Genomic DNA, 19050 nt, shown 5'->3' on the forward strand with positions numbered 1-19050 from the left:
AGTACCAATTTTTAAAAAATATATCTTTATTGATTTCAGAGAGAGGAAGGGAGAGGGAGAGAGAGAAACATCAATGAGAGTCATTGATCGGCCGCCTCCCGCACGCCCCCTGCTGGGGATCGAGCCGGCAACCCGGGCCTGTGCCCTGCCCGGGAATCGAACCCTGATCTCCTGGATCCTAGGCCGACGCTCAGCCGCTGAGCCACACCGGCCGGGCTGCGCAGGTTGCTGAGAGTAATCTCCCTCCTTCCCACGCCTGGGTCGGGAGGGCAGCGCTCTCGGGGACCGTGTGTCCTCGCTGCCTTGCTGCGGACAGGACACTGCCCTGCGTCCGCCGCGATCCTGGGAATCCCGGACGTTGAACCTGCAGCTCGCAGCCTCACGTGTCAAGGCCTTCGCGAGCGTGACACCCCGGAAACAGTTCGGCCCTTTGAGTGACGGCCGGCCGCTGTCCTGCTCTGCCTATCTTTGAAACCGCGAAGGGGTGTCCTGCGCCGCCCCCAGCCCCCCGAGTCTGTGGGCGTGTGTCAGGGTTCTGGCGTCCGTCTCTTTCGGGCCTCATCTAAACTCCGCTGAGCTGTGAAACCTTCCCATGAAGTGCCATTTCATTTATTTCCGGAGGACCCGCGCTGCTTCGGAGACCTTCACGGCTGATGAATTTAACTGTCCCGATAAATTACGGCTTCTGCAAAGCGGCGACCCCTCAGCGCAGATGGAAGCGTGAGAACTCTTGGAAAGCTCTCCCTGCGCGGCGGGGGCCGGACGCCTCATTTAGCAGGGAGCCTGTGGGCGCCTCGGAGACGCTTGGATGTGGGGGGACTGAAGGAGACGCGCCTTCTCTACCCGCCTCCCCTTCCCGGCCCCCCGAGGACCGCGCCGTCCCTTTGAGGGGGGTCAGGCGGAGCTGGAAGCCGCTCTGCCCCCGAGGGCTGGTTAAGCGCCCCAGGTTCGCTCAGACGCCGGCGGGGGAGGAGAGCGTCTTGTCGCTTTGATCCTGGTTCAGACGAGGGGCGCTCTGAAAACTCTCCCCCCATCCTTTGTTCTGTGCGAAAACCAGGACGAGCGTACCTGGCGCGCAAGCCCCCGCTGGCGACAGAGCGTCTCCGCTGTGCTGCGATGACACACTTAAGAGATGTCAGGAGACGGAGTTGTCACAGCTCGAGCCTCCGAGGCCACGTTCACCCCCCACGAGGCCTCGTCCTCCTCGCTGAGCCCCCAGCAGGCGAGCCTCCCGCCGTGAGCTCCCTGCGCCCCATCTTTGCAGGGGGCGGGCGTCGTGACCCCCTCCCTGCCCTGGCGCCCCTGGCACGGGAAGGCGAGAGCTACGCGTCCCCCCTCGGGAGCCCTGCGCTGCGAGGCAGCCGCTTTCAGAGTTGTCTTTTCCTAATAATGTCAAAAGGAAAAAGAGAGGAAAAAAACTGCCTAAAAGCTTTTTTTTTTTCCTTGGAAAGAACCTGGGTATAAATAAATACAGAAGTGAAACCCATGCAAAGAAAAAGATTAAAAACAGAACATGAAAGGCGGAACCTTTGCGCTTGGCCCGGGGTATAAATGGCAGCTCTCCGGGGACGCTCTCCAGTGGCCAGGTTTCCGTGTTTTTCGGTCTCTCTTCCATTTTATGTGGTTATAGCTCCCGTCGGGAGAGGTGCTCTCGTTTTCGGCCTTGCCCAGGCTCCGGGTGGAGTGATGGAAAGAGAGCGAGCTTTGGACACGCACAGGTGTCCATGCGCCCGGCCGGCGCCGAGGGCCGGCGTTTGCTGAGCGCTTACCGCCCGCTGGCGTCCTTCAGGGCGCTCGCCGCTTTCGGTGGAAACTGAGGCGCAGAGCAGTGAGGTGCCTGCCCAGCATCCCCCAGCCCGTCGGCGGCCAAGCCGCGATCTGGAACCGGCAGGCTGGCTCCAGGGTCCTGAGCCCCTCATCACGCCGCTCCTCAAATGCATTTAAAGACCTGCTGTGCGTGTCGGAGCTGAGTCAGCACCGGTGTGCGCAGACGGCGCAGGAGAGAGAGAGTGACAGGGCCGAGTGACTTGAACTGGGCAGAGAGGAGTCCGGGGTGGATGTGGAGCACCCAGGAAGGCTTCCTGGAGGAGGTGGCCAGTAAGCTGAGACTTAACGTTTGGGTAAGACTGAGCTGTGGACAGTGAGGGCAGGACCGCGTAGAACCAGGCTGAGTCCTGACCCCAGGGCTCCCTGGTGGTGTATCTCAGACGCCTTCACCCCTAACAGACGCCGACCCAGCCAGGACCCAGCTGCTACCTCCCAGACTGGGTAGGAGATGAGATGAATGAACCGTATGGAAGGTGCCTGGCACACAGTGCTCAGGAAATGTTAGTGGCCCTCTTCCGCTTTCCCAGTGACAGGCAGGACACTTAGTGTGTTCTGCGAACGCACACTGGTGGCCCCTGCCTGGCCCACAGAATGTGACTTGTTTGCTTACATGTATAAATTGGGGGAGTCTATACCAAACCCCAAATTTCCAGCTTTATTTGAAAACTCCTAAGATCCGGTGACCGTGGCCTGCCACCGTGGGCCAGTGAGGAGTGGCCACCGTCCCCAACGGGGCCCTTGTCCTATCGAACGCTCTCCCTTGGCTCTCTCTTCTGCCCTGGCCCCCACCCCCCCTCTCTCTGACCCTCCGGGCATCCCCAGCCCCGTGTCCGCTGTGTGGCCCGCGGCCGCGGAGCATCGCCCCGGGAGGTGGGCTTGGCCGCAGTGGGAACGCCTTGGCCTTGGCTGCCTCGTGCCTGGCCGTTGGGTTCCGTGTGGGCGAGGGATCCATCTCCGACCAGGGGCGACACTTGCACTCAGTCCCCAGCCTGAGCGCGGAGCCCCGCCCGCCCCTTTGAGCACCCGCGCCCGCTGTGCACACCCACCGGGCGTCGGGATCTTTGTCCGTGACTCAGGACAGCTGGGATTTCACATCCTTGAAGTGTTTCCATTGCTGGCAAGTGGACCGGTACTTAAAAAACCCAAACATTCCTGGACTCATGGGAAGCTCCTGAGCCAAGTGCCCCTCAGAGAACCTGGGCTGGGAAAGAGAGCAGAGTCCCCAAGAGGCATCTGTGAACCCGCCCGTGGTTCAGCTTCGATGTGGACGCCACGTGTGGCTTCCGGAATCGGCTCTGATATGTCACCCAAATGCTTTGCACAGAGTCCCAAGGTCCCTTCTCTGGGTTCTTGGTATCTTTCAAGGCCACATTCACTAACTGCCTCCTCCAGGAAGCCCTCCATGGTTCTCCCTGGGACGAGGGACCTCCCCTTCCTCTTCATCACTCATTCCTCATTTGTGCCCGTCCCGGAGCACCCGTTTGCCCACACCTGTGCCTCCCCCTCTCAGAGCTGGTCCTCAAGCAGGGGCCGGGTGCTCTCAGTCTCACTCCCCGAAACCCTGGCGGTGGGGGCTGCTGCCATCCCCACATTACAGCCACACCCCAGCATGTTGGCGAAGTGGGATTTGAACCCCAGGGCTCCGTGGCCACCGACCCGGCTCGTGACAGCCGGTGCTGGCCCTGCGGTCTGCCTGGGACCCCTCCTCCTGGCCTGGGGTCCTTGTTATCCTCAGGGCCTGATGCTGAGGAACTGGAGCCGGGGCGGGTCCGGGAGAGCATTTCTCGCTGATTAAGGTCTGAGATCCTGGGCCCTGTTCAGTGTTACCTTTGATGTTCAGGGCGGTGTGGAAATTGTGGTTTCCTGTGACCCAGTTTCTGTGCTTTGAAAATGCTGACCCCTTTCTCCCTCCTTGCACTCTTCCCGGGAGCACTTTTATGTCCCCGGGGCTCTGCCCCTCCCGCCAGTCGCCCCGGCACACGTCCCATGGCCACGTGAGGGGACAGCCTGCAGCCGGAGGCTCCCTGTAGTGACTCACCTGTGCCCCGAGCCCACCTGCAGGGCCTCTGGCGGTGAACTGAACGGTCAAAACCAGCCTCGACTGAGAGGGACCTCCCTGGACTGTCCGGCCCTGTCTGTGACATCGGTCCAGGAAACGGGCCCCAGGCGCCCGGGGTCTTCTGTGTACGCCCGTTTCACCAGGTCGCACGCACAGCTTTGTACGCGTGAGGACTTTGTAAAAAAAACAAAAAACCCTCCCCTCCTTCCCTTCCCGCCTCTGAAAACTCTTCTGGTTACAAACTTTGCAATTCGTAGTAAAAACAGTCGCTGAGTTGTGGTCTCTGTTTTCTAAAGGGGCCTGGGTGAGCCGTGGGGATCTTCGGAGTATTTTGGGGGACGGGAGGGATGCAGAGGGGGCCTCGCCTGTCAGCATGGTCCCCGGTTACCCACGAAGGTGTAAACGCTGGCTGCTGCTGCAGAGCTAAGCCGAGGGCTCGGGGGACACGGCCTGTTGGGGCCGAGACGGTGTACACACTGCCGGCGGGCGGGCTTCCGACCGGAAGGTGGGAGGGGCCACGGCTGCCTTTCTTTCCTTTTCAATTGTGGCAGAATCTGCGAAACACGAGACCGTCTCGACCGTTCCTGAGCGCGCAGGAAACGGCACGAAGCCCATCACGCTGCCCGGCGGCCCGCGCCGTCTCCGGAACTTCCCCATCTTCCCGAAAGGACACCCTGGGCCCATTAAACAACGGAACCCCCCCCGCCCCAGCCCCCCCGGCCTGCTTTCTCTCTGTGAATTTGCCTGCTCTAGGGGCCTCATAAATGTGAACTCACACGGGGTTTGTCCTTTTGCGTCTGGCGTATGTCGCTGAGCATTATAGCCTCGGGGCCCACCCCCGTCGTAGCAGGTGTCAGGGCTTCCTTCCTTTTCATGGGTGAATAATATTCCCCCGTGGACGGACCACACAGTGTGTGTCCATTCTCCGTCGGTGGGCACTCAGGCTCTTTCCACCTTTCGGCTCTTGTGACTGGTGCTGCTGTGAACATGTCTTGTGTCACTGAGGTTAGAAGCTGGTGTCCCGTGAGGAGTGGAGGGGGGGCCGTCCCCCCAGCTGGGTCTGCGGCCCAGTCCCGAGAGCCCACTGTGGGCCTGGCCCCAGGCTTGGGACCCGACGCTCCTCGTCTCATTCAGTCCTTCCGGGGCCCTGACATTGCGAGGAAAGAGCCTCATAGAGACGCATGGGACCTGCCTGGCGGACCTGCCGGCTGGGGGCAATCAGCAGGGCCTGCCTGTTCCAAAGCCATCGGGCCACGTCCCCTGGCCACTCTGTCACCTGTCCCTTCAGGTGTCCGGGTCAGAGGTGTGAAAGGGTCAAGGGGACTGTGGTATCGAAAGAGGAAACAGTGTTCGCCTCTTAGAACGTTCGTGGGAGAGGAGCAGGCCCGGGCGCTGGTCGCTGGCCGTCGCCGATGGAGCGGGGCCGGAATTGTGGCGAGCGGTCGGGACTGGGGCCGAGCAGTTCTCAGCCGGGGCTGTGAAGAGTGGCGGGTGCCCAGGCCCCACCCTGCACCCAGTGAACCTGATCTTGGGGCCGAGCCTGGAACCCGACAAGCAGCCGAGTCTGGAAGTCGCAGTCACGGCCGGTGGGAGACACAGCGTTAAAGGCCAGGGTGTTCGTGCCGGCGTGTTGGCAACGCTCCCCGGTGGGCGTGACTCCGGGTGACTCCCTGAGGTCTCTCCAGTGCAGCAGGCGAGGGGTTCGTTCAGGCACCGTGGGATCCGTGGTGTCGTTGCCCCCGCACCCTGTGGACCCTGCACCCCAACACGCACACAACCCATACTGTCTAGATAGGAGGAGGTGGCGCCCCCAGCTGGAAGCCTCTGTACGTGTCTTGTGCTCCCGACCGCGGGGAGCACCTGTCATCACACCGTCAGGGTTCTGTCCCCGCAAACGTGGCCTCGGCGACGATGGCATTGCTTTAAATCCGGCACTTGCCGAAGCACGTGTCAGGAGGGGCCTTCATTCCTGGGGTCCCGGTCGTGGGACATAGGCCTCCGGGAAGGGAAGGGGAGCCCTGCCTTCGTGGGCCCGGTCGCCGTGACCCGAGCTCCGTGCGTCTCAGCAGCCTCGGGCAGACCCGGGAGCGTCTGGAAGCTTCCGCGTCTTAGTCACGTACTCCAGGGAGCAGCGAGAACAGGCTGGCAGGGCTCGGCAGAGACGGGGAAATACTTGGCGGTGGGGGAAGGATCGCAGAACAGATTCTTGGTCCGGCTCGTTTTTCCTCAGACTTTTTCTGGGCGACAGGCCATTTAGGAATGTTTGTTAAACGCTTGAAAAACAGGAGTGGATTTCTCTCTGTTCCGCTGCCAGCCTGGGAAGGCACGCGTTCCGTTTACACTGACTGCTCTCCCCCCTCTCCCCCACAGTGAGCGACCTGCAGGAGGAAGGCAAAAATGCCATCAACTCGCCGATGTCCCCCGCCGCGGCGGACCTGCACCCTGAGGACACCCTGCTAGGTACGGTGGGCCCCCCCCGGCTTTCCCGAGCACGGCCTGTCCCGGGGAGGCCAGAGGAGCTCGATGCTCGCGGCCGCGGCCTTCTGATCAGACGGCACCCTGGGCGGCGTTTGAGAGCCTGGGCTCTCAGCTCAAGGTCGTTTCAGAAACGCGAGCAGGAAAAAAGCACGCAGGCTTCTCTCTCTCTCGTTAAAACTGGAAGTTTTGTTACGGTGTAGGCCTGGCAAGGCCACAGCGAGCTCAGAAGATGACCGCCGCTGAAAAGACAGCGTGTGAGCCCTTGTCAGCGTGGCTCAGGGGTTAGCACGTGGGCCTGTGCACCGAAGGGTTGCGGGTTCAAATCCCGGTCAAGGACACGTACCTGAGTCGCAGGCTCGATCCCTGGCCCCAGTCAGGGCCCATGTGGGAGGCAACAATTGATATCAGTCTCTGTCACATCGATGTTTCTCTCTCTCCCCCACTCCTTCCACTCTCTGAAAATCAATGGGAAAGATATCCTCACGCGAGGATTAACAAACAAAAAAAGGACAGTGGTTATACCCGCAGTTGCCAAGGGGGGGGAAACCATGCCAGGCAGGGCCACACGGGGAAGCACCAGGGCCGGGCGGAGGGCACAGGGCACCAGGGAAAGTCTAGGCAAAAGCCTTTCTTGTGGTTTCCGCGGGAAGGAATGGATGAAGCGGGTACACAGGCTTGGGGTTGGCTGTTTTGAGGAGTTACGGTGGGCTCTGGGGCGCAGGAGCTGTGCTGAGCGCTCTGTGCCGGCCCCGTGGTGACCAGGGGAGGGGATTTGCCCGGGAGTGTGGGAGCCCGGTGACAGAGGCGGCTATAGTCTGTGCTCCTGGTGGTTTGCATGGGAAAGGCCCTCACGGGGCAGTTGTTGGCTGTCCTAGGAATTAGCTGGCCCTGGGAGGGGCAGTCTCTCTAGGTCCACAAGCCCCCAAATGTGAAAGTGTCAGAAAATAAGACGCACGAGTAACCCACCCCCTCCCATCTCTGTGCAAGCTGGAGCTTCCCCAGGCCCGGGGCCTGCTAGCTGGGACCTGCCAAGCGCACCCACCTCCTTGGGACCACGTCACAGCCCGGCACTAACGAGGTGACGGCCTGGACACGTTTCCCTTAAAGCGCGTTTTGGGATCTGGTCAGTCTGGAAGGCGGCGGCGGAACATTCCGCGTGTTTCCAAACCCCAGTTCAAAGGGAAGTCCCGGTGGATCCCTCTGTTGTGGTTTCCACGGCAAGGCCGGGCCAGAGAGAGCTCTGGAAGCGCCAGCGCACGTTCGCCTTGCCCACCCCCGGCCAAGGGCTGGCCGGGCTCCCTGCGGTCCCGCGGGCCCACCGGGGCTTCTCCCGCCCGGGCAGAGCGCGGCTCTTCACGTCACCGCCGCTGGCGGCCTGGCCTTCGGGCTGGCTGGGGCCGCTGTCCGGGCGGCCGCTCCTCAGGGCTCTGCCGAGGGGCCACAGGGAGCACGCTCCCCTCATCCCGGGAGCAGTGGGGGGCTGCAGAGGGCCTGAGCAGGGACGTCACCAGGGGCCCCCTTGTGACCCCCTGTGTGCCACCTGGAGCATCCCTCTCAAGCACCAGGTCCGCGCAACTCCAAAAATAGTTTTTCCACTTTGTCAGGTTGTAAAATTTGCTGCTGGGAAGCCGCTCAAAGCCGTCTCATTGTCACCCACAGGGATAGGTTCCCCGGCTTGTCCTGCGTCCTGTCTGGCCTCTGTGGGTCTTTCCCCTCTGTGGTCCCACTTCCCCACTGTCACCTCGTCACTGCTTCTGTGATAAGCTCACCGGTCCCCCATTACCGGTGGAGCAAGGCCAGACGGAGGGGAAACAAACAGGTGACCCAATAATCAACGAGAATGAACACGCTTTGCTTTTTCTTTCTAATACTTTTGTTGTTAATCTCACCCAAGGATATTTTTCTCATTGATCTTTGGAGAGAGTGGAAGGGAGGGAGGAGAGTGAGAGAGGAGCGTTGATGTGAGCGAGACGCATCGAGGGGTTGCCTCCCGCACGGCCCTCGGCCAGGCGGGGAGTCCAGCCCGGGACCCTTCAGGATGCGGCCAGCGCTCTAACCACTGGGCCACACGGCCAGGGCCTTTCTCACCCTTTCTGTTCCGCTGTCTGGCGTGGTGGTGAGCTCGCCCAGTGGGTGTACCACGTGTAATAGGTGGTACACGCGGCTTCCCCACGGATCAGACTCGGGTCCGAGTGCGTGGCCCCCTTGCCCGGGGTCTCTCCCGAAAGATGGGAGTCAGTGAGGGGGGAGGCTGGCCGAGTGACGGGGCGACCGCGTCCCCTCCTGGGAGAGGCCGGGCACCGGGCGACCTCGACGTCCCGGGAGGCAGTTCCCATGCTCGGCCGCCCGCCCCGGGCCGTCACCTGACGTGTGGCCCGTGTGGCTCGTGCTCGCTGGGAAAACACGGGGCTCTCTGCCCTCAGCCGTCTCCCCGACCGGAGCGGGGGCGTCGGCCTGCCCTGCCGCTAACGCCGACCCCGGCCCTTTGCCCCCCAGAGGAGAACGAGGAGCGCACGATGATCGACCCCACCTCCAAGGACAACCCCAAGTTCAAGGAGCTGGTCAAGGTAAGGAGGGCGTCTTGGTTGCGATGTTCCTTTTGGGGCACAGCTTTGGGGGTTCAGGCTCCTGTGGGAGAGGAGCTGAGGAGAAGGGCCTGGTGTTCTGCTGGGCGAGGGGTGTGCCGGGGAGGAGCCTGGATGGAGGAAGGGGTCAAGGTCAAGGTCAAGGTCACCGTGTGGACACCTCCCAGGTGCCCTTCAGAGCCGCTCGCTTACACTGTGCTCCGGGCAGGAGGAGCCGCTGGAGGGAACCGTCCCAGCCCCGGAGCGGCAGGTGACCCCTCGGGCTGCTCCTGCTCGGGAGCCGTCTGACGTGACTCCCTGCTCCGGGCAGACGGTCAGTTGCCGCGGCCTCTGGACGTGCAGGCACCAGCTGGACCGGGAGGAGGCCGCTTCGCTCTGGGAAGTCGGGGAGGCAGTGACGGGAGGGAGGGCCGGGGCTCCTGCTGCCTCGTGGCTCGTCTGTCCCCAGCGTGGCTTCGGCTGGAGCTCGGCGGCGAGGCCCTCTGTGGAGCCCCGTCGTGTCCAGCACGGATGGCAGGTCTGTCCGCTCTGATCTGAACCACGGAGCGTCAGGGGGCACCTGGCCGGGCGGAGGCGCGGGCTCCGGAAGCAGGCTGACCGCGCCGTCGCGGGTCCCATGTCTCCCCAGCCTAGTGGAGTAGAGTCTCCGGGGGTTAAGTTCTGTCTCCTCCCTCCCTCTGTCCGTGGGGAGCTCCAGGCCGGGCCCCCCGTGGATGCGGCTGCCCAAGCCAGTTTGGAAGCGATTGAAACGTAACTGTCGTAGTTTGGGGGAGAAGACAGGCGGCAGATCCTGATTACCATTCAGAAGGGACCGCAGGGAAAGTAATTTTTATTCTGGTTTAAGCAGGCTCGTAAAACGTACGTGCCAAGAGCCCGGCGCCGGGGGGTTCGTTAGGGTACGTGCTGGACGTGTGCCTGCAGGATTCCGGGCTTGCACATGGGGACGTGCCCGAAAGTCACGGAGAGGCTCGCGCAGCAGGAAGAAGACAGGCTAACGGGGCGGCGCAGGGTCCCCGAGGAGACCACACCCTGGGGACAGCCCGCAGACCTGGGAGGATGGCGAGGTGCTCGCTTCCCAGAGCCGAGCCCCCCCCCCGCTGTGCGGAGCTTGATTCTCACCCGGTTCTGGCTGCAGTTTTTGTGTCGGGCTTTGACCGGGTGGAATTTCGAAGCTTTAGTTTCTTAGCAGGAGGAGCGGCGTCTGCCCCGTTTCCCGAGAGGACTGCGCCCCGGGCAAGGCCGCCTCTGGCGCCAGAGGCCTGTGGGTCCCAGAGACCCTGCAGCTGGGGCTCCTTCCGTGGGCCTGCCCCAGGTTTAGCCCCTGGGGATGTGGCGCTGAGCCGAGCACTGGTTGATGTTGACCTGGGTCATGGGCTGCAGTGTATTTGTCGACCTCCCCGCTGCACCTGCCGTATTTCCCTCATGACATTGGTCACAGCCTGAAAGCGTGGTTCTCGTTTGTCCTTAACGTCTGATTGGAATGTAAGGACCTCAAGGACAGAGGCCCCGTCTGTCTTACTTATTCCCAGAGCCTGGCATGTAGTAGGTGCTCGGTAAATTAACTAATTAACTCAATACCTGTGTATGGAGCTCCAGTGCCAGGCAGTGAGCACTGGGTGCTGGGGACAGAGCCACAAACAGGACAGTCATAGTTCCTGCCCTCAGAGAACCTAAAGTCTAACAGGGGAGATGGTCATAAACGAAGATGTGTTGGCATTGCTTATGTGCACAGGGTCGGGAAAAGGCACTGGGGTGTGATGGGAGCCGGGGTGGGGGGATGTGGCCTGGGGAGGGGTCAGGAATGATACAGAAGCTTGAGACCAGAAGGATGAGTGAAAGCTGGCCGGGCGCTGGGGGTGGGGTATGCTCAGGGTGGAGGAATAGCATGTGCAAAGGCCCTGAGGCAGAGGTGAGCTTGGGGTGTTTGAAGAACACCGGTGAGGAGGCAGGGTGCTCAGTTAGGGCTGTGGCACTGGTCCAGGGAGGTGGTTTGGACAAGGGCGGTGGGAGAAGAGGCGCTGAGAAGTGGACCCAGTTAAGAAGCGGGGTTCGGGGGTGGGGGTCCAGGCTCCTGAAACTGGTGTCTGGTGTCTGTTTCCCTCTCGGAGAAGGAGCAGGGTTGGGGGTGATGAGTTCAGATAGAGGAGCTCAGGGGACACCCGAGCCGAAGGACGGTGAGGAGGCCGGGCTGAGGGTTTCTGGGGCTGGGACAGCGCTGGGAGCCCTGGGAAGGCGCGAGCTGGCCGGGAAGAGGGTGGAGAGAGTGGAGAGGAGTCGTCCAGGGAGAGGCCTCAGGAACATGCTCTTCAAAGATCAGGGGGAGAAGGAGGTGACAGGGACACCCCCAAGGAAACTGGAGGGGTGGTCAGAGAGGAGGGCGGCAGCCGGGGGGCGGGTTGGCTGGGAGCTGGTGGCACCCATTGCGGGCCCCTCCCAGGCCGCCCGATCCTCGGGAGGGAGCCGAGGGGGCCCAGCAGGGGAGCCGGCTGACCTTCGCAGGATCTCTCACAAAACCAGAATGCCCTTTACTTTATTTTTGTTTCTACTCTTCATGGGGTCATGTGCCTGATTTAATAATTTTCAGTTGGGGGAAAGTAGAACATACCTCAGAGGAATTCGCTTCGTGGCCAGTTTTGCAGGTTGCGTGTTTCAGAGAGTGACGGAGACCCGCGCCCTCGTGTTCATCGCCCAGAGTGGCCATAAACTTCTGTCTCCGGGAGGTTGTTGGCACCAATTAAGCGGTTTTATTAGCTTCGCTTGTGTGGAAAAGTCACGGGCTGTGTCTGTTTCTGATCGAGTCTGTTCAGGTGCCCATTTTATCCCATTTTATGTGGCGGAGAAGTGACTTAGCGGCGTTGGGCAGACGGGATAGCGTTCGACGGGGGTCCTAGCTCTCCGTAGACGACCCCCCGTGGAAGCTGCCTTCGTTCATAATGTGTCGGCAGTAAATTCAGCGGGAAAAGTTGTTGAGAAAAGGCCGGAGAGAAAGGCCGGCCCGTAGAAATGAGGTGTCCACGTGAAAAACAGGGACAGCCACGTTCAGAGGAGCGGTATCCACACAGCCAAAAAGTAGGGGCAACCCCACTTATGATGGGTCAATCCGTGTGTCTGTTTATACCCTGGAACATGATTCACCCACGGGAAGGAAGGAAGGAAGGACGGACCGACACACCCCACAGCCTGGCTGGCCCTCGAAAACACGCGAAGCGAAAGCAGCCAGACACAGAATATTAAACGATTCCACTCATAAGAAATGTCCGCAGCGGGACGTCTGTACCCGGGGCAGAGAGCTGAGTGCTGGGAAGGAACGGGGGCTGGGGCGAGCGGGGAGTGACTGTTAATAGGGATGGGGCTTCTTTTTGGGGTGATGAAGATGTGCTTCGGCTGATGACGGTGATGGTTGCAGGGCCTTATGAGTGTATGAGAAACACTGGCCCGCACACGTTTCACGCGTGAATTGTGCGGTGTGTGAATTCTGTCTCCGTAGAGCTTAGGAAGGGTAGGAGCTCAGAGCCGGACCCTCTGGGGCCCCCCTTTCTCTATAGCTTTAGGTTCAGGGCGATTCGGGACTGTTCTGGAGCGTCTGGGGGGGGGACACAGACATTTTATGTCTGGCCTGTGCTGCCTCGGTCCACTGCTGACGTTGACCCCTCAGTCCCCGCGCCCCCAGGCCCTGGTGAGCAGGTGTCACCGGTTCCTCTGGCTGAGAGTTCCCCTCCCTCCCGAGTTCCCGCTAGGAGCCCAGTCTAGGAGGCGGCTGCCCTCTGCGGGGCTCTCGTGAGGTCCCCACGGGAGCCCTGGCAGCCTGGGGCTGGTCGGCGCCCTCGGGCCCCCCTGCAGGCTGGGGGAAGCTTGCCTTCCCCACCCCGCCCGCCTGGCCCCGAGCTCGGGCATCTTCGCTTCCAGCAGCTCTGGGCTCCCGCACCAGCCCCGGCCAAGGCCTGCTCACGGCCCAGGTCCCTGCGGCACTGCTGGGTGTGGCCTGACGTCCCTCCCGCCCCCTAGGTCCTCATCGACTGGATCAACGATGTCCTGGTGGAGGAGCGGATCATCGTGAAGCAGCTGGAGGAAGACCTTTACGACGGCCAGGTGCTGCAGAAGCTCCTGGGTGAGTCCGGGGGGCAGCCCCCAGCCCGGTCCCGCACAGGGCCCCAGCGCAGGGCGGCCCAAAGCCGGGCGACTCAAGGCCGGGCCACACGGTTCTCTACGTGGCTACGCTGGCCACACGTCCTGAGGGTAGACCTGAAGCCTCAGCGCTGAGCCCGCAGCTCCCAGGTGGTGCCCCGGGGCCCCCTGGGCTGCAGGTCACCTGTCCTCTCATCATGGCTCCAGTGGGCGTTCCACCAGAGCTCCCGGCCACAGGGCTGAGCAGGGCACCCCAGCCTCCAGAACTGCCCGCGGCCTCTGTTCTGTTGGGTGCACATACCAAGGGGAGCAGGACACAGGCGTGCGTGGGTGCTGTCCCCTCCGGGCCAGCCTTGCTGCCGGCCTGTGCCCCATCCACCCCACATCCACTGTGATGCCTTCGGACCTGGGCAGCCCTTCAGGACAGGAGGTGCAGGGGGGCAGGTCCCCAGAGGGTATTCTGTGAGTGGGCTGTGCACGTGGGTGTGATTTGGGGGAGGAGTGGAGACTGACCGTGGACAGCCCTTTGCGTGCCATTGACTACGGGGGCAGCCTCACTGGGCTCAGGTGCGCGGAGCGGTCAGCGGTGCCGGCACGCAGCCCGGAGCCAGTAAGCGGTAGGAAAAGACAGAGAAGTGAAAGGGCGAGCAGGGTCTGTCGAGTCCCCGAGTTCCTCTGGGCGACGGTCCACACGGTCGCCACACTGAGCGAGACGCGAGGAGCGCCCTGCAGTCCCCTTGCCTCCAAGGATGTGGGCCCCTTTTGCAGGAGGTGGAGCGAGTGTCCGCCTGGGTCCTTCAGGCCTCGGCTCCGGCTGTTTGCTCAACAGTCTCTTGTCCCCAAGAAGCTCTAATGAATTTTCAGGGTCCCGTATGTCTGCAGGGGTGGCCTCGGGGACTCACTGTCCCCTCGAGCGTGGGATAGCTCGCGTCCTGAAAGTCATCCTAAAAGTCATCGGGTGGGGCCGCCTGGGCTGGAGACTGGGTGGGTTGATGTTATCACAGACGGCGACCGCCGGGGTTGGGGGGCCGAGTGCAGGCTGCTGCAGGGACACGTTGGGGCGCAGAGTCAGGAACCCGGGGTTTGGAGGCCTCTGTTCAGGGGCGAGAGAGAGAGAAGAGAAAGGGAGGGGAGGGAAGGGGGGAGGCTGGGAAGACGGATGGGGCCAGGTCACATCCAGCCCCGGTAGACAAAGGCTTTTATTCCGAGTGACAAGTGATAGGAGGCCAGTAGAGGTTTTGATCAGGGCTGTGACATGATCTGAGATAGTTTTAAAAGGCCACCTGGGCCTCTGGGTGCAACAGGGAGGGGGAAGAGTAGGGAGTAGGAGCCGGGCGATCAGTCAGGACCTGGTTCAGCAGCGCAGACGTCAGACGCAGAGCTCAGGTGGGGTGGGCGTGCGCCCGGGCGCCGTGGGGCGGTGCTGCTGTGCAGCGGGAAGGGTGTTGAGTGAGTGAGTGGACCGAGTATCCCGAGCCCCGGGGGCAGTGCTGTATAGTCGCAGACCCTCAGGGGGCTGTGGGAACCCTTTGTTCATGTTCTAACCGAGGGCGGGGGGCGGGGGGCCCTGGGGAGAGAACTTGGAAGTCGCAGGCGCCTGCAGCGGAAATGCTTGGAACAGAACGTCACTGGGGACACTCGCAAGATGGAAACCCCATTTGTGACCAGCGTTTGTGATGACGCGATTCAACTTAGGAAAAAAAGCAGGAGGGAAACCCGGGGTCCTCCTGGCCCTGGGTGGGGTCAGACGTCACCTGCTGCTCCTCTCCGGAGGGAAATGAAGGCGCACAGGCCGTGGCCGGGGGCCAGTCCCAGTAATTGCACCTTGAGCAGGTGTGACCGCCCTTGTCCGGCTCCTCCAGACTGCTTCCTGCTCACTCGTGGGGACGAAACGGCCCCCGGTGTCTGCGAATACCTAGTAATCCTTACCGTGGTGTCCCCATGTGAGAGACACGGGTGGGGCCGTAGGGTGCAGGGAGGCGGGAGGCCACGTGTCAGACCCTTTTTTAAAAATATGTGGTTCTGTTGATTTTAGAGAGAGGAAAGGAAAGGGTTAGAGAACTAGAAACATCAGTCGGCCGCCTCCTGCACGCCCCCTGCTGGGGGTCGAGCGCACAGCCTGGGCATGTGTCCTGACCGGGAATCGAACCGGTGACCTCTCGGTTCATGGGTCGACCCTCAGCCACTGAGCCAACCGGCCGGGCAACAAGTCGGACCCTTTTCATCTTCATATCAAAGCCCCCTTCTTGCTGGGAGGCCCCTGGTCCAGCCTCCGCACCTCCCCATCCGCCCCTGCAGGTCACCTCCCGCTGCACCTTGAGTCATTTCGTGTGCACAGAGTGTCCCCAGGTGGGGCGCCCGCCGGTTCACCCTCGCACCCCACCCCCTTTTCACCCTGGAGCCGTTATCGCAGGAACGTGCGTGACCCGGGATTCAGAGCCCTGTAGCTCACCGCCCTGAAACCCCCCTTGCTGCATGCGACCTGCCCCACCTCGGACCCGGCGGGAAGGGGACCCCACTGCAGCCGGGGGAGCAGCCGGCCCCCCGTCACCCGGCTTCGCCTGACACCCTGTCTTTTGCTCTGTCCTCACGGTAGAAAAGCTGGCGGCCTGCAAGCTGAACGTGGCCGAGGTGACGCAGTCCGAGATAGGGCAGAAGCAGAAGCTGCAGACGGTGCTGGAAGCCGTGCAGGAGCTGCTGCGGCCCCACGGCTGGGCGCTGCGGTGGTCGGTGGACGGTGAGCTGCGGCCCGGGCGGCGGGGGCGGCCCCTGGGCTCCCCCCGTCGTCATCGCGTCTGGGCTCGCGTTTAAAAAACCCCTTCGCGCTCCTGCTCCGTGACGGGCAGCTGGGAGAGGAGAAGGGCAGGGTCCCCATTCTCGGGAGCCCGGAGACGAGGGACTCAGTCATGCCCGCCGTTCTCTGCCCCGTCCCCCAGAACTTCAGAGCAGAGCGGCGTTGTCTCTGGTTGAGACGGCAGAGGGGCATCAGAGGACGGGTGGGAATTCGGGTTGTAAGACAGAAGCTCTGGGGGGCCCTTGCAAGGAACCCGGCCCCAGATCCCAGAGGCGCCAGTCCCAGGTGAGCTCATTGGTGACCCCCCGGGGCAGGTCCCGGGAAGGTGCAAGCTGGCGTGAGGGACACGTGACCTCACAGTACATCCAGCACAGACATGAACCAGAGACGTGAAGAACCAAACCAGGGAAGCTGGAAGCCCTTGTCCCGGCTTCCCGGCCCCCGGCCCTCAGCCTCGGCGCAGTGCTGACAGGGTGAGGCTCAGGAGCACCCCCTGCTGGCCGGGGGCCCTTGGGGCTGCCATGAGATTTGTCCCTGGTTTCTCGGCATGCAGACCTCGGACAGACCCAAGCTGGCCTCTGTGGGCGGGGCATTGAGTGCATTGTAACCCGTAAAGCCCTGTGCAGAATGGTGACAGTCGCCACACCTGGTCCCCATACTGGAGAGGAGCTAACAGAGCCGCGAAGGCCCAGGAACCTGGGCGGGGGAGTCACGCCTCACGTCCCCAAGGCCGCCTTGCCCTTGAGAGCCTGCCCTCGCGGAGACGGCTGATTGCAGAGATGATAACTCCCATTGCTGTGCCGGCTAAGTGGCGGGGTAACCCGTCTTTCATCTTTTCCCTTCTCCGATGCTAATTTTACTCTCCTGCCTGTTTCATTTGATCACCACCCAGTTTTCTCCTTTTGAGAGCGTCAGGCTTTTCAAAGTGGTTACGCAAGTCACCTTAGGCCGACAGGAAAGAAAAAAATTAGGAGCCAGAACTAAGTTCGCGCGGGATGCCCCTCAGCTCTGCGTTTCCCGGGGGCCCGTGGCTTTCCTCTGGACATGGGCTCGGGGTTCCTGCACGAGCGATCTAAAGCGGCGCCTTCTCCCCCCTCAGCCATCCACGGGAAGAACCTGGTGGCCATCCTGCACCTGCTCGTGTCCCTGGCCACGCACTTCCGCGCCCCGATCCGGCTCCCCGAGCATGTCTCCGTGCAGGTGGTGGTCGTGCGGGTGAGTGTCGCCGGGGGTCAGCTTGCCCGGGGCTCTGCGGCGGAGGCGCCTGGACTTTTTCTGCCTGTATTTCCTCCACTTTCTCTTTTATTTTTATTTTTTTCTATCTCCCAAGAGGCTACTTTCTATTTCTCCCTCTTGACAAAGTGTGTCTCGCCCTGGCTTCGCAATAAGCGGCCGGAGCAGCAGCAGTGGCATTGATTTGAAGAGGCCGATTAAAAGGCGTGGGAGTGTTGAGGCTTAATTTTCCACATTTTTAAGGAGAACATTCATTTCTCTCCAGAGCCAAGTAGTCAGAATGTGGGCCTCTCCAGCCGGCTCGTTGCTCACTGGAGAGGGATGCGACCAAGGGCACGCGATAGGCCCCCTGGGTAAAGCCGCAGAGTCCCCTCGGTCTATGCTTTGGGTCATTTTATGGCTTCACCGGGAGAAATGTACCCAGGAGCCTGGGGCCTCCAAGGGAGGCAGAGCTGCCTCTGCTGGCTGCGTCCTTGCATTTGGGGGCACACACCCTGCCCTGGCTTTGTGTTTGCAGTTTTGTCCAGCACACGGCTCTTAAGCACCTACTGTAGCCGGCTGCCGAGGTCGCTAAGTGGGGCAAACATGCTTGGGTCCAGCAGGAACGGCTGCTTCTCCGGGAATGTCGAGGTGACGCTCGGGACCCAGATGTCTCAGGGTTTATTTTATTGGAGGTGCCCCAGCTCCACGCTCTCCTCCGCTTTGTGAACATACAGGGCCCGTGGTCTCGGTGGCCTGTGAGGCTCCGTCTGGTCCCGTGTTTCCCGAAGCTGTGACCCCTCCGTTACCCGGGAGCTTGGCCTTGACCCAATGGGCAAGAATGCCCTTCTCTTTAAAAAAAATTATTTTTTAAATTTATTTATTGATTTTTAAAAAAATATGTTTTTATTGATTTTAGGGAGAGAGGAGGGAGAGGGAGAGAGAGAGAAACATCAATGATGAGAGTCGTTGGTTGGCTGCCTCCTGCACGCCCCCGACCGGGGATTGAGCCCCAACCCGGGCATGTGCCCTGACCCGGAATCCAGCTGTGACCTCCTGGTTCATAGGTCGGCGCTCAACCACGGAGCCACACCAGCGGGGCAAAATTTATTTATTGATTAGAGAGAGAGAGAAACATTGGTTTGTTGTTCCACTTGTTTATGCATTTATTGGTTCGTTCTTGTCTGCGCCCTGCCTGGGGATTGAGCCTGAAACCTTGGGTATCAGGGTGACGCTCTAACCAACCGAGCTGCCCTGCCAGGGCCGAGAATGCCCTTTTCTGGCATCGGGCGCGGGTTACCTGCCATTGGCCCCTCTGGCTTCCTGAGGAGGAATGCTTGTGGTCGGTGGTGGTGACGGGAACAGGGGGCCATTCCTGTGGCCACCGTCTGGGACGCGTCATCTCGGCCGGCCGGGAAAGGCTTCCTGAGGACACGCGGGAACGCTGCTCCCAGACCCACACACGTCAGACCCGGGGGCCCCGCGAGCTCCGTGCGCCTCAGTAATTGGGGTATTTCCTTTCAGGCCTGAACTTTGGTCCAAGGAAATGTGGGTTTGCGGAAAGTTTCACTGACCCGGGCAAGCACTTGCTGGCACGTCCTGCTTGACCGGGGTTATGGAAGGATTCTCTGGGCCACGGCCAAAGTCGGGGAGAGGAGGTCTTGGGAACCGCAGGCCTCGGGCCTCAGCCTGACTCCCGGACCTCAGAGCCGCCCCCGCCTTGACCTCAGGGCTGCCCCTCCTTCCCCGCGGGCCCCTGCCTGTCCCCCCTTGTCCCTTTGTCCGGGCTGAGGTGAGAGATGTGAGGAATGGGGGGTTGGTAGAGGGAGGAATGAGGACCAGGGCCTCCCACCCCCCCCCCCCCCGGCATCACTGATGTCTCTGAGCCGCAATGATTTCCTCACGATATCAAGGTTACACTGCAAACTTGGACAATACTCAGCTGCGCGTGTCCAGTACTCAGTCCTGGG

At 61.7% G+C, this 19050-nt stretch overlaps 1 protein-coding gene across 2 annotated transcripts in view; it reads left to right on the forward strand.

The window, feature by feature from the left end:
- Window positions 1–19050, forward strand: part of PARVB (parvin beta) — a 67044-nt gene that overhangs the window by 30236 nt on the left and 17758 nt on the right. For both annotated transcript variants that reach the window (XM_081130219.1, XM_081130220.1), the window contains exons 2-6: window positions 6257–6346; window positions 8861–8931; window positions 12955–13057; window positions 15671–15811; window positions 16968–17083. In XM_081130219.1, coding sequence (XP_080986345.1) covers window positions 6257–6346; window positions 8861–8931; window positions 12955–13057; window positions 15671–15811; window positions 16968–17083 — 521 coding nt within the window. The remainder of the gene's footprint in view (window positions 1–6256; window positions 6347–8860; window positions 8932–12954; window positions 13058–15670; window positions 15812–16967; window positions 17084–19050) is intronic.

Source organism: Miniopterus schreibersii (assembly GCF_964146895.1).
Source record: "Miniopterus schreibersii genome assembly, chromosome: 2".
NCBI lineage: Eukaryota > Metazoa > Chordata > Mammalia > Chiroptera > Miniopteridae > Miniopterus > Miniopterus schreibersii.